Below are 14,881 nucleotides of genomic sequence, written 5' to 3'. Positions count from 1 at the left end.
ACCATGGGGCCCATAAAGCACTGAGCAATACCCACCGGCAGCTAATGGCATCATTAGCCAATTTGTATTGTGGAAAAGAAGGGGAGGAGTTTAGGTGCGGGCCGGCCTCTCCGAGGCCTTGACCATGGGGCCTACCTTGAGGTATGTATCGTACATCCATGCTGTCCATTCATTTTCTTATATCATTTTAGGGCAAAAAAATAAAAAAGAAGAAGCAGATGCAAATCTCAAGTGGACCATGCCCTAGGACGCGGTATTGATTAAACAATCACGGTTAAAAACTACCTAACGCCACCTTAATGATTTTAGAAATTTTATTTTCCATCCAAGCCTTTGATAAGGTCACAAAAAATTAGATGAAGGGGAAAAACCAAATCACACTATGATCTAAAACTTTGTGGCCCACAAAAAGTTTTTAATGGTTAGCCAACACTTTTTCCTCGAGCATCATCCATTTTTTAGATTTGGGTATGCTTTGTTTTTTTATTATGTTGTGAAATGAAATGGAAAAATGGATGGACAACGTGAATTTTTAGTAAATGCATCAAGATGGGCCCCATGGTCAAGGCTGCACCTAATCCACTCCCTAAAAGAAGATAGGTGGGGCCCACCATGATGTTTGTAAGAAATCCACCTTGTCCATCCATTCTACCATATTACGTTATGACATGGGCCCAAAATTAAGGCAGATCCAAAACTCAGGTGGGTTGCAAGATAGGAAACAACAAAGATTGAACGTCCTTTGTTGAAACATTCATGGGCCCACATAAGTTTTGGATCAAACTAATATTTTAATTTATCTAAGTAGGAATGACTGATGGGGACATCACGCGCACACGCGCACTCACGCCGCCCCCTACGCACGTACGTATATAGGAGGACCCCACCATTGATATGGCTCGATGACGACGTCCAGGGAGGGTCTCCTAGCTAGAAGTCAAGTTTTGGTTCAGAAAAGTGGCTCGATAGTCAAGAAACCATGGAATCTCATGATCGTGGCCCACTCGTCGGATTGGTTTTATATTTTAGCTTTTCCTTATTGTTATTATTTAGAACATCGTGAACGCTTTAGATTTTCTTATTTGGTTTTTATTTTAATTTACTTCATTGCCAAGTAATAGGTGTCGCACATGGTGCGAGTTTTTGGATATAGGGTTCTCCCTATAAATAGGCACCCCTTGTAGTTCTTTTCATTCATTGAAGTTAATAAAAAAAATTCCTGCTTTATTTTTCTTCTCTCTTCGTGAGTTGTGGAAGAATTCAAAAGTGAGTGCGAAGCCCTCTCTTTTCGAAGGGCTAACTACCGTGGTGCGAAGCCACATCGATCCCAATTCACCCCCATCTTCCATCATCTTTTTTTTCATTTTCCCCCACCATCCGTACTTCGAATTTGTTCTTTTGTTACATCAGATTTCTTCATTACAGCAGGTTTCCAGATTTCGGCCTGCAAACGAACTGAAACTTCGGCGGAGCACCACGCACAAACCGTACATCGAATCGAGTTGAGATTTGAGAGTTTTGGAGTTCATCCCTGGCCGACCAGGGCCAAGGTAGCCTTTTTCTGAATAGTGGGCCCCACACACATGCGGCCGGGATCACACGCACGTCCGTCTAGCCCGTTGTTGCTGTCCACACACGGATTATCTTTTAGCTCAGGTTTTTATCCTCTTTTATCCTCTCATAGCTGTTTTTCATGAATCCTAACCTTATATTACATGATCCCTAATTGATTTGTCTCTTTTTATCACCTTAGAGTTCTTTGAATTGAAATTAGGGAATCCCTTATATTAGAGACTGATTTTTATGTATGAGTAGTTGATTTTATTTCCCTTTGACATCGTTTGGTTTATAATTTTTATTGGTCCAGTCATAGCCTGTGTCGGCTTGGACCCGCATAGATTCCCCTTTTTAATTGAATGTTTGGATTTTCATGTTGGACGCGGAATTTGTGTAATTGTTTCTGAATTGATAGGATCTAAACCTGAAATCTTGTATATCATATTTAATTTTTCATGTCCTGCATCAATGACCCTATAAACGGTGTGGATAGCATATAAAGATCATGGTGGATCTAAAAAGGTTTTAACTTGACATTTTTCCTACCTAGTTTTTCCTTTGTTGTATAGCCACTTAAGATTTCAATTTGCCTTATTTTGTGGGCCCATGTAATAACATAAAATTGACAAAATGAATGGATGGGTTAATTTCTCACAAACATTATAGTAGCCTCACATAGCTTTCTATTGTGAGCGATAAGATGCATAAGCAACATTGAGTTACAAGGTCCCACCATCATAGACATCTATTATGTTCATCCACTAAGAAATTATTTTCTAAGACTTTTACAAAATAATTACATAGGAAGCTAAGGTGGGCCGCGAAACTGGAAATAGTGGAAACAAAAATGCCATCATAGAAACCTTTTGGAGGCTATCAGTCATTTTTATATGCCATCCAACCCCTTCATGGGGTCATAACCTAAAAAGATGAACATATAAATTCAAAAAAATAATTTCCATCCAAAACTTAGTTAGGATATACTAATTAAATTTAGAAGTTTTAGTCATGATATAGTTCATTTGAATTTTTCATTATACTAAGATCTATTATTTACGATCAAAATAGGATGTCTAAACTGATTGGTGGATTAGCTTTTATATAAGCATCATAATTGCCCATAGTTCAAACCGACGAGTAGGGCATTTCCCGTCTTTGAAGTAAAAAAAGGGAGGTTGTTAAGTTATGCCTTCGTCCACTCTTGGAAAAAAAAGGGACATCCTTCTCTTCTGCCTATTATCCGTTCACACGATTCTCAAAGTAGAGGAAGGGTGGGCAACATATACCATGAGTCCTTTGTCCCACATCTATTTAGAAGCAAGTGTAATTCACCAGATCCACCAAATTGCTAAGTCAGAAAAGCCATAGCTATGAAATCTCTCCAAGTAGGATTTGAACATATGACTAGTCATTTACCAACTGATCACTTTACCATGAGCTACCAAAGAACAACGGACTAAAGGAAGTCGACTCTCGTTCTTTTGACCAACTTATGACTTTTTGTCTTATCTTTTTTTTTTTTCCTAATCAAGGGAGGCGAACATTTAAAATGTAAATGATAGGAAAATAAAAGAGGACCAGTGTACATTGGAATATTACGATATAGAAATATAAAAGGTAAAAAGGCTACCACGAACTAGATTGTGATAAACTAAATGGACCAGTGACAACTAGAATGCAGGATGCTCACGAGAAAATAAAAGGATCAATTTGCACTAAAATATAAAATGCAAGCAAGAAAGTAAAACGGACTAGTATAGACTAGAAAGTTAGTTAGTTAGTAGATTGGTACGTTAACATGGGGTCAGTAAAGACTGGAATGCCAACGGACCAATATTTCACTAGAACAGCTAAAGTGAAAGGATTCTTGAAAAAATCGTAAAGTCTCATGTTTCGAGTCGAGCCTTGGCTAGTGGCTAGCAATCCTCAATAGAGTCAACATTTTGTGAACACGCTCCCTCGCGCGAATGTGGGGGATTGACCCTCACTCATTTCTTTCTGGTTTGACTCTCCTTAGTTCGGGTGATGCTTGTCAAGTTTGGATTACATATGGATTTGGCTCCGGTGCAAAAAAAATTGTGTTATTGACTTAAAATTGTCTCTAGCTAAAATATAGCCTCAGACTCTATGGTTGGCTAAAACTTATAAAATTGCCTAGAGGATAAATCACAGGATTTTCTCAACTGAGTGACTCATGTAGTTGGTACACTGTAATATTTGAGCAAAAGTCTCAGTTATAAAAAAATAAGGAATTAGGCAACCTTTTTTGCCCATGAATTACACAGTCTCTACTTTACGACACTTTATGATTTTTAGAGGAATTCATAGGAACTCCCAATTTTACCATATCAAGCTATACTAAGCTGGGTTTTGGGATCCTAAATAGGTGAAATAAAGAAAATTTTAAAAATCAATAGAATTGTTTGGTGAAGATATGTGCATGTGTAGAAGTTGTCGATGCTTTTAAAATGTAGATAGTGAAGTACGATTTGATTCAAGATGTGAGAAGGGAAAGAAAAACCAGAGATCCTCTTCGGTCAAAATGGATGGCTGGGTGTCCCAATTTCCAACCATACTTTTGATTTCAGCATCTTTTTTTGCTTTCAGATGATTCAAACATCAATTGGATAAAGTAGCCTTGTAAAGGGTACTTCTATGAAGTGACAGAGAATCAGATACGTTTAAGCACGTATAGCTTCAAGTAAGCAACGACATGCTGCAACTGCAACTAAGCTTGAGAATCCACCCCCAAGCAGCTCTTTAGCAAAGATTAAACCATCCCATAACCTCTACCTCCTCTCGCACTCTCCTTTTCAGCCCATTTGCAGTTGTGACTCTTAAATAGGCTGAAAGAGCCTAATAACGGTTCGTCACGGGCTGTTTTTAAGTACTCTCTTTTTTCTTTACATGTCAGACGCAAAGGCTTTTGCAAAGGAGACTGGAATTCGAGGAATTTAAGGGTCATTTTTGAAAAAAAAAAAGAAAAGAAGCCATTTTAAGAGCTTTAAAAATTAAAGCCTGTGTTATGTTTAACGGATGTTTCGGAGCTACAGTGCTCCCACTTTCGCTTTTGCCTCCTGCAACGACTAATTTAATCTGGTGGTTGTTTTTTTATATATCACGGGGATCCCTCATATGTATTCCTGTATGATATTGGTGTCGTTTGAGTCATGGAAATGTGGTTCAATCAGTTTGTGGCTTACTGGTACCTTGGGCGAATGGCCCAGATTAGGCCAAGCAGGCTATGATTTCGTGGATCTGTATTGTTAATCATTTCTGGGTCACATCAAAGGCCTTCTTGGGCTTTCCATTTGAGCCATTTTTGGGTTTTAGGGTTTTCTCGAGAGCAACTATATTGCATGTTTAGCAGTCCCACAACCTATATGATTGTGCAAAGAAACAAATGGACGAATCATCTGATTGGCTGATCCGAGCCATTGATTACCTCCGAAAATCATCTTGGGTCATACCTTGTCCACTATGTATCGACTGTTTTTACGAACACTGAACCGTGTTGCACTCTTGATCAAAGCTAGTATTGAAGTCGAGAGTATTTCTGTTCCTAATTAGGGTGGGTTGTCTACATGATACTAACTACAAAACATAACTATTAATGGGTGAAAATCGCAACTTGGTTTAGATTTAGAATAAATTCACGTACCTGTGATAATTTTGAAATATAAAATTTCAATTACTCTTTTGAATACAAGGCAGGATTGTTCCAATAACTGCATCTACATCAATTCACACCACATTAAGATTCAATTCAATTATTCAGCTAGAAATATATCATACAAGAAAGAAGATAAATTAAAAAGGAAAAGGAAAGAAAGATAAGGTAATCTTTTCTTTCCTAGCCCTGTCATAAGGTCATGAAAATAAAATATTTAGACTTATGTATCTCTTATTTTACACATAATGAATATTAGCTTCAGCCTGTCAATTGGCAAGTATTGCCAGATCAATTTTAATTTGAGCTTGGGCTTAGCTAATGTTAGCCCAGCTCACCCCACCCGTCTACTTGTGTACATGTGTTTTATTCTACTTATATGTCATTCAAATGACCGGTTAGGCTATGCGCGTCTTGCATGTAGACTTAGGTTTTATTTTTGCAAATGTGTATTTCTATATGCATTTGTGGCCCATTAGTTCAAGTGATAGATTAGGAACATTCATCTAATGGATTTGATCAAATTTTCAGACTGCAGCTCAACTAAAATTTACAGTCTTGGGCTTGGGCCTATATGCTGGGTTGATTTGAGCTCAGTAAAGCACCTGGGACCAGTAGTGTTGGAGCCGTCTGGGCCTATCCTGGCTCAGACCAAAGAAGACCCATTTTCCACCCCTGTCAAAAGAAAATGTGGACCCGAACCGCAATATCATCGGGTAATTCATTTGCTCAGTGGAGCCCATTATCAGTGATGAAGAACAATGGTTTCATTGGTCCCACCTGGATTAAGGCATTTGAAGATACCACCAATCCAATCTTCAGCCTTCCTTCAGTTGAGCACCAGCCATTGCTATTCCTTCTCTTGTCTGTCTATTTGCGGGCCCACCAATTGAAGGGTTTTGGACATCTCACTTGAAAAATGTTAAAGTCCCTTTATATACATTCATACACCAGTGCTTTATGCCTCCCTAATATGAATCCTGATCCTCTACTTTGACATAAGCAGGAGAATCCTTCTTGTTGCAATTTTATTGAGCCACATCATCACACATTGCATTTAATGCTGCAGCGCTAATAATGTCAGTGATGACACAGACCAATCACAATGCAGAAAAAATAATTTCTCCGATAATGGTAAGGAAAGGATCTGAATTCCCCTCATATATTCTTCCATAATAGTGTTTATGGTGTGAGTTGGAAGTGTCTATTCACCTTTTTCAATATATGCTCCATGCATGAGAATGCCTATCAGATTAATTATCCAGACCACAAAAATATAGGCCCACATGTACAAAATGAAAACATGCATGGGTATATTTGTCCCACCCATAAAATCAAGCTGATCACTCATCATGTGGGCCACATGTAGATATGGACTACTGATTTTTTTTTCAACCATCCATTCATACATAGCAAACATAGCTATCATCATGCAATACATACAAGTTCTACTAATCCAGTAATATGCAGACCCTAACGGCTCCCATTTTAAAACGAGGCCGGACCCACTACAAAGCTTTGTAGGTTAAGCTTATACAACATGATGTGTGGGGCCCACTATTATGTCTACACATCCAATCCATCCATCACGTGCGCCCCATCATGTTCTCCTTGTCAGCCAAAAATCAGCCGATCCAGAGCTCAAACCTCTAAAATGGGTGGTGTCACCCACCCGAGTTTTGGAATGGCTGATTTTCGGGGTGTCCACTGCCGGGTGCATCTTATGAACGGATCAGATCTCATATACAAAATACGGTGGCCCCCACACAACATCTGCATAGCTTTTAATGGCGGGCATCCCTATCCCACCCTAGTTTTAGATAGGCCATATTCATGCATGGGAGAGCATGAACGGATGTGCATGATGAACGGATTCGATGCCATGCATACATATTGGTGGGCCCCACACATCATGTCTTAGTTTAAGCTTAACCTACATGAAAAAGCCAATGAGAAACCTTCTTCTCAATTCCCTTCTCCTTAATTGTATCTAAAGCCGGCTTCCACCCTTTCCCTGAAAGCTGCCTACTTGAAAACTCCGGCCTCCCGTCCAAATTCTCCGGCAGAAATTCCGGCCCCTCGCCCTCCTCCTCTTTCTCCACCAAACCATCTTTTCTCCTTAACATAGTCTCCTCTCCTTTCCCACGGGCCATCGGACATACTGCCGCGAGAAGTGTAAGAATCCGGCCAGTAGTCGAAAATGACCGGGAACCCAATGCAAATCTAGCCCAGTCCATGATCCGACGTGTCTCATCGACCGAGAATGCCGCCGCCTTCCCTCTCTTCATTGGAAGCATCAAGTAGACCTTGTCTATCTCCAGCATCTGGTCGGCCGGCAGTGGGGCCGGCCTGTGTCCGGCGACGATGGACTGGAATTCGATAACGAATTGCTGTGGGTGGTCGAGCATTAGCTCCGCCACCGATAGCGGTTCGTCGAACTTGTGGACCGAGCCGTCGGTGAGTATGACTTTTCCGGCAATCGCGCATGTACGCCGTGAAATGTAGTTGCCCATGAGAGAGAGAGAGGAATTGAAATGAAGGGTGAGGAATGAATGAAGGTAAGGTTTGAATGGATTGTATTAAATGGTGGAAGAGTCTGTGTTTTTGTTAAACTGCTCCAACATGTGAATGGGTGCGGTGGGCGTCGCAACATCTTGTGAGCCCTTATCATCTGACTCACCTTTGATACTCTGGCGGAGTGTGATGGATGATACACAGGCACTTATAAAATACTTATAAATTGGATATATGGAATACAAGTAATTCAAATCAAACCTGTATAAGTTCGTATGTTTCATAAACAAAAAGTTATACTTTTTGATTCCTTAATCCTTACAGATTAATACATTTGTTGGACGGAGTATCAAGCGTCAGATGCAGCCGGAGTATCAAATAACTTCCTTTATGGTTTGTAATATATAAAAGTTCCTCCACTGGAAACTTAGGTGGGTCCACCGTCATGTTTTTGAGAAATCTACCCCATTCATCCGTTTTCTGAACTCAATTTCGGACTTGAGATCAAAAGTGAGCATGATCCAAGACTTAAGTGGGCTGCACTAAAGGAAAGTGTGGATAGGGAAATTCTTACCGATGGAACCTTCCCAGGGTCGAAGTGATGTTTAAATGCCATTCATACCGTTCGTAACGTCATTCCTAGTGGGATGAACTGAGAAGACAAATATTACCCTGATTCAAAACTTGTGTGTCCCTATGAATATTTCAACTATAGAAGTTCAATCCTCACGTTTTGGGCCCACTTGAGTATTGGATCCGGCCCATTTTTGGCCCCGTGTCTTAAAATGAGCTCAAAAAACGGATGGGCGGGGTGGATTTCTCACAAACATCACGGTGGACCCCACATAGGTTTCCAGCGTAGGAACTTGCTGCTAAAGGCTTTAGCAGCAAATCCGCGTCCAACTAGGATAGGGTAGGGGTGATCTAGACCATTCATCAAATGCGCCTGATTACAGATGGCCCACTGATCCAAAAGACAAAATCCAATGGTTCAGTTGGTGGATTTTTCCTGCTCAATTTGTGACCGCTGCCAGGATTAAGATCGGCAGATCAGATTCGTTTACTACCATTTGAGATGGGACCCATCTGATGAACGATTCAGATCAGAATCCTCTTAGCATTGTGCTGAACTTGCCATAATTGAGAGAGGGGTTTGTACAGAGGAATAAATACGCCGCTCGGGTCATGCAAACAAGTAATATACTCAGGCTCATCCACGATCCGACCCACTACATGACTTGTCCAGATTGCAGGAAAATGGCCCCTCATTTACTGCATTGATTAGTACGGCATAAGGGATACAGTGCATTTCACCATCGTAAAGGTCATTTTTGTCCGTCCAATCACTGGCATTGCAATATTAACGGTTTAGATGATGTGTCTATAATGATGGTGGTGGTGGTGGATTAACGGTCGGATGATGGATACGAAATAGATGGGATTAATTGGCTTATAATATCACTAAATAGTGGGCTCGTTTGGCATATCACACGGCTTGTGGCTACTGGCCTACTGCACATGAAAAGAGTATCTGGTGCTATCACTTACATAGTTACATATATGTATATGAATGGTAGCTCTCGAGCATTTCATCATTATATATTTGGCGCGTGTATGGAATATCGGCAGTTCATCCATTGGGCCCTATCATGATAGGCTCTAGCCTAAAAATCACACTGCACGTACGGGTTATCATAGCCACCAATTTGTGGACTGGTGGTGATTAGAAATGGAAGGTTTGGATGTGATTTATGAAGCACGTTTCATTTGACATGTTGCCTTGCGCTGCTTGGTCGTATTGTGGTCAATTTATATATCCGGTCGTAATTGAATACGTGACTTAATTCAAATTGAACAATTATGACCTCAGGCGCCAAAACAGGTAGATACATAGTATGTTACTGAAATTGAATAAGATTGGTTGCCTCAATTTGCATAGTATTTTAAAGTAATTAGGTTATAGTTAGAGAGTAGGGTTCATTATCTGAGAATGGGTTATACCTTTGCCTTCCGTATAAAATGACATTTCAATTCAGATAAAAGAACAATAAAAATGAAATTCTTATGATTAGCTACTAAGAACAGCTACAAAACATCTTCCTAGATGGAAAGCTATGCTTAATCCTTAAATTGAATCTATCGTATGAGCATAAATTCGCATTATATCTAAGGTTTAACTAATACTTGATCACCACTATGGATTACGCTAAGGGCATGTTTGATTTTTCAAACATTTGGTAAACGAATTGTAAGTGAGTAATAATTACTTCACTGGGTAATTAGGGCATTGTTATCGATGTTTGATTTGACACTTACTTTTTTTAGCTCTAAATCCAATGAGACTGTGAAATATATGTGAGGCCCACCATGATGTCTTTGTCTTATCCATACCGTTCATCAATTATGCTAGCTGAATTTATGGCTGGATCAAAAAAACGAGGCTGATACAAAGCTCAAGTGGGCCACACCACAAGATTTAGGGAATTGAATATCTATCGTTAAAAATGTATCATCGCCATTGTTTCCTTTAGTATGGACTACCTGAGTGTTGGATCAGGCTCAGTTTTTGGATCATGCCTTTAAATGTTACGCTAAAACTGATGGACGGTTCAGATATATCATATATATCATGGTAGGGCCCATAAATTTAAACCAAACTTTTTGACTCGATTTTTAAGACAAATGCAAATGCATTTACAAACACGTGAACTAGTAATAATTACTATTTCCCATTGCATTTACATGCGATTTGGAAAATCAAATAGGCCCTAAGGAATGTAAATAATAAATAAAAGTAAGGGATTACGCTACGAAATGTAATTGACTGGTAAAAGTGAAAGGATTACACTAAGGAATGTAAATTATAGATAACTTAAAGGAGAATTGAAAGATAAAATTGGGTTAGTTTGGTTGGTATGAGACCATATCTTCCTACTAAATTCTCTTGCTGTTTATAGCCTTAAATTTATCATATGGATGCTTCCCACGTTATGATGGTTGTTGTAACTGTTTGAACACTGCATGACTTTGTAGAGACTTTCTATGTTTCGACGGTTGTTGTAACCGTTTCAACACTACGTGACATTCTGAAGACTTCCTTGTAGTGGTGTACATGAACCGAGCTAGCTCGGTTATCTTGCTTGACTTGACTCGAAAAAACTCGATTCGACTTGTTTCGAAGCTGAGTTGGAGCCGAGTTGAGCTGATTTTTTGAGCTCAAAAATGAGTTCGAGCCGAGTTCGAGCAGGCCCCAGCTCGACTCAACTCGGATCGAATCCAACTCGAATCCAGCTCGAATCGAACTCGGATCGAACCAGTTTGGTGACTCAGTTACTTTGCCATTGATGTTGCTCACCAACTGTTTGATAAAATGACTCGACGAAATGTGGCTGGTGGCAATGAAGGTTTGGCTGGTGGTAAGGAAGGTTTGGCTAGTGGCAAGCAAGGTATGTACATTAAACAAATACCTTTTTTTCTCTTTATTTATTATTTTTTTAATTTTTTTTTATGTTACTTAGAAGGTGTTTGATAAAACACTTGTAAAACCATTGCCTCCGTTTGTAAAACAGTGGGATTTTGAAGTTGCAGTTCAGGTGTTTGTGGAAATGCCTCAATGGAGAACTCGGCTTGATCTTGGCTCAAACTCGGCCTAAGCTAGCCCGAGCTGTTGGCCGAACCGAGCTGAGCTGGCCAGTCAAGCTCGAGGATCGAGCTGAGCTAAGTTCGAGCTGAGGTTAGCCAGTGTTCGAGCCAAGTTGAGCTAAGGCCAACTCGACTTGATGTACACCCCTACTTCCTTGCCACTTGTCATAGTAATCGCTCCGGGCATCCTTACTAACTAGAGCACATTCTACTCAACCACTCAGTCATCCTCCTGGATGACTCTCGGCTGCTTAGTTTGTTTTTAAATTCCTTTCAACTGCTTTCTGTATTGTTATTTTATCAGTTATGATTCTGAAAAAAACACTCTAAGCATCATTAAAGATCTCTAACATACTATATATTCCCAATAATAGTCAAGAATATGTTAAAGCAACTCCTTGTGCCCACCACTAGGTGATCTAAGCCATTAATCTTGATTTCCCCCCCATATAAGAGCCGTATGTCAAAATTCACATCGATGAGAAATCCTCAATATACATGGGTAAAAAAGAGGTAACCGTCCGAATTTCAATAGATGTGAGGATATCCATAGGCGGGATTATCTTTGGTGGGGACCTTCTATATGAAGGGCCGAGATCATCATAATGGTAGGGTGGAAGGGGTAAGCAGTGTACGAGGCCATTTGGATAAAAGTAAATGGAAGGAATTGGAAATAAATGAAGGTAAATGGTTTTTTAAATGTGTTTGGATAAAAATATATGAATGCAAATGAAATAAAATAAGAGTAAATAACCTTGTAAACGAAATACTATTAGGAAAAAAGAATTGGAGGTAAATGAAGTGAAATGCCCTTTTGAGCTTAGCATAAAATTCAGGCGACCAAACAAAGGTGGTGCTACATAGGTCTACCGTATACATGACATGCTAATGATGCTCTAAAACCATTTAAATACCAGCTATATCATTAAAATCACAACTATAAAATGATTCAAACCATTTAAAGGTTAGCCATCTAAATGGATGGTTAAAAAGCATTGGCGAATTGTTTGTTTATGATCCTTATGTTTATAGCCCATCCAAAGCTTCTTTTTTAAAAAAAAGCTAAATTATAGATTTTAATAAGTTTATTACAATATCCATTACATATCACATATCTACACAATTTTAAGATATTAGAATTGATTTGGGATATCAATTCACATCACATGAGTATGTAGAAAAATTCTAATTCTATTATTTACTCTTGTCCCAACAAAATATTTAAATTTTAAATACATTTCATTTACTCATCTCATCTCAATTCATTTACCTCATATTGGGGAAAAAACACAAAGTTCGGAGACCTGGTTATGAAATGGACCAACTCTATCGACATCGCCCGAGAGTCCGAGGCAACGTGTTGGACCAAGACGAGACAAAGCCTAGAGGAGAGACTTAGCTCGGATTCCCGGGAAACGAATCCCAACCGAGCCCTTAAGAGTCAGGAGCCATGGACAAAGTAAGACACATAAAGTTAGCTCGATTAACGAGGTAGCAATGTCTAAAGAGGCTGATTGAGGCTCTAAAGCTAAAAGCAACTTGACCGACCATAAAATCAACCCATACAAGGCCGGTTACAGTGTCGGTTATCAGATTAAGGAAGAACGTCGGCCATATGCCGATCCTGTTCCGTCCGACAGGAGACGGAAATCTTTATCCTTGCAGCCAGCCGAGACTCGTCTGTTACTTGAGTCGGTTAAGGCCGAGCCGAGCGAGAAAGAAATGGTATAAGCTTAAATACCGTTTCGAAAATCTTGTGAATGTATTCTCAATCCCAATGATCTCGGGATCAGGAAGCATCCGTAAGTAGATTACGACTAAATCAAATATCCTAGAAATCAGAGAGAGAATCTCTGTACGGCAGGATCCTCCCTCTCCTATAAATGAGAGACACTTCAAGGGTGAAAGGTACGCAAAAACTCTTTCCTCTAAACCTTCAATACTATAAGATCCAGATTCCTAATCTGACTTTGACATCGTAGGATCCCCTGCTCTAGCCAGGGTCTCCTTTATCTTCTTCCTGTGCAGATACTCGAAAGATCTAATGATGGGACCGGATTTTTGCATCAACACCTCCACTTCTATTTCCATTTACATAGAATTACCAACTCCCAGACCAGTTCATGGTAAAATGATTAATGATGGTATCTTTCCCTGAACAAGTACTATACAATGCTCGGGCGGGCTTGGTGTTCGGGCTTCTGTTTGTCTAAGCAGGGGCCATGGTTCAATGATCCAAACCATTGATATGATGGGCCTCAACGCAATGGCCCATGATCTGAGATTGGAATACACTCTGGATAGGATTTTGCCCTATCATCATTATTATTATTCGTTGAATTGGAACTTCGTTAGCTGCTGTGTTTTCTTTCTTAATCATATATTCGCATGCCAAGGGGCCCACGATGTGAAAAACCATTTGGATCATTGAACCGTGGGACCCACCTGTACAAACCGAAATTGGATGTAGTTTTTTTTATATAGATATAAAATAGAATTAATTAATGTAAAATCCAATTTATAATTTTATACATTGAAGGGTTCAGTCCCTTTGTGCGCAGTACGCACTCGGTTTACAGTGGGAAGAAGCCCAGATAAATAAATAATAAATATTTAATGAAAAAAAAAAAGCAAAAAAATTAAAAATGAATTGCTTCTCAAATTCCTTCATCGATGGTCTCGAGCACGGGAGTCCACGGTCGGTAATTACTCAGCTGATGACCGGGAAAGCCGGTATCACTCTCTCGACTATCATCTGACACGTGGCACTCAAGCGAGCTATCTCTCGCTTGCTCTGCATCCGGGAACACCTTCTTACATCCCCTGCTCTTCCCTTTTCTCATCCGGCGACACGTGGCATCGATCCTAGCCATCTCTGCATCCGAAGCCTTGCAATTCGCTCTCCCAACCGGGAAAAGCAGGTAAATCTTCCCAGCCTCCAATTCCTCGTCGGCTCTCATCGCCGAGACTCGGCGCGTGCGCCTTATCTCCTCGGCCTGACAGATCACGTGACCAGGCGATTCTAACATGAGCTCCGCAGCTTTCACTGGAATCTCTAACCGCTGGAGATTCCCATCAGAGTCGACGAATTTCGCTGTGGGCTTATGGGCCTTGAAATGGCAGGAAGAGTAATTTCCCATCAATACTAGTCCTTATGATTTTCTCGATTTTGGCTTCTGTTGTTTGATGGTTTCAAGTTGTTGAGAGGAAGAGACACTGAATGTTAGGTGTATATGCGTGGAGTGAGGGAAGGGAAAGGTATATATAGGGAGATGGTCAAAAGGTGTATAGGCGTGAAGGAACAGTTGGCGAATGGCGCGGATGACCGAAAGACTGGTGTTTTCTGGTTGATCGTAGAATAGTGGTCAGAACGCGGAATTTTTGCGTCGGGTATTCACGCGCATTTAGATGTGGGTCCCACCATGGCAGTGGGCCCGATTTGCGCCTGGCCCAACTGGCTTGGCCCCAACTCTATAAATGCTCAAGCAGAGTTCTAAG

General features: G+C 40.2%; 2 protein-coding genes across 2 annotated transcripts; both read right to left on the bottom strand.

Moving 5' to 3' along the window:
- Positions 1 to 6,617: 6,617 nt before the first annotated feature.
- On the bottom strand, positions 6,618 to 7,849 carry LOC131225403 (uncharacterized). The gene has a single exon (XM_058220930.1). It carries the CDS (start codon positions 7,738 to 7,740, stop codon positions 7,156 to 7,158), a length of 585 nt encoding a protein of 194 aa, XP_058076913.1. The 5' UTR covers positions 7,741 to 7,849; the 3' UTR covers positions 6,618 to 7,155.
- A 6,191-nt stretch (positions 7,850 to 14,040) lies between these two features.
- Positions 14,041 to 14,523, bottom strand: LOC131226022 (uncharacterized). The gene has a single exon (XM_058221675.1). The coding sequence runs from the start codon at positions 14,521 to 14,523 to the stop codon at positions 14,041 to 14,043; it is 483 nt and encodes a 160-aa protein (XP_058077658.1).
- Between the last annotated feature and the right edge of the window lie 358 nt (positions 14,524 to 14,881).

Source organism: Magnolia sinica, chromosome 14 (assembly GCF_029962835.1).
Source record: "Magnolia sinica isolate HGM2019 chromosome 14, MsV1, whole genome shotgun sequence".
Classification (NCBI taxonomy): domain Eukaryota; kingdom Viridiplantae; phylum Streptophyta; class Magnoliopsida; order Magnoliales; family Magnoliaceae; genus Magnolia; species Magnolia sinica.
The sequence above is the reverse complement of the archived record's forward strand: the minus strand, read 5'-3'. Positions and strand labels throughout refer to the sequence as shown.

Excerpts from the sequence above, each read along its gene's own strand:
- LOC131226022 (XM_058221675.1), bottom strand. The coding sequence starts at position 14,523 with ATGGGAAATTACTCTTCCTGCCATTTCAAGGCCCATAAGCCCACAGCG.
- LOC131225403 (XM_058220930.1), bottom strand. The coding sequence starts at position 7,740 with ATGGGCAACTACATTTCACGGCGTACATGCGCGATTGCCGGAAAAGTC.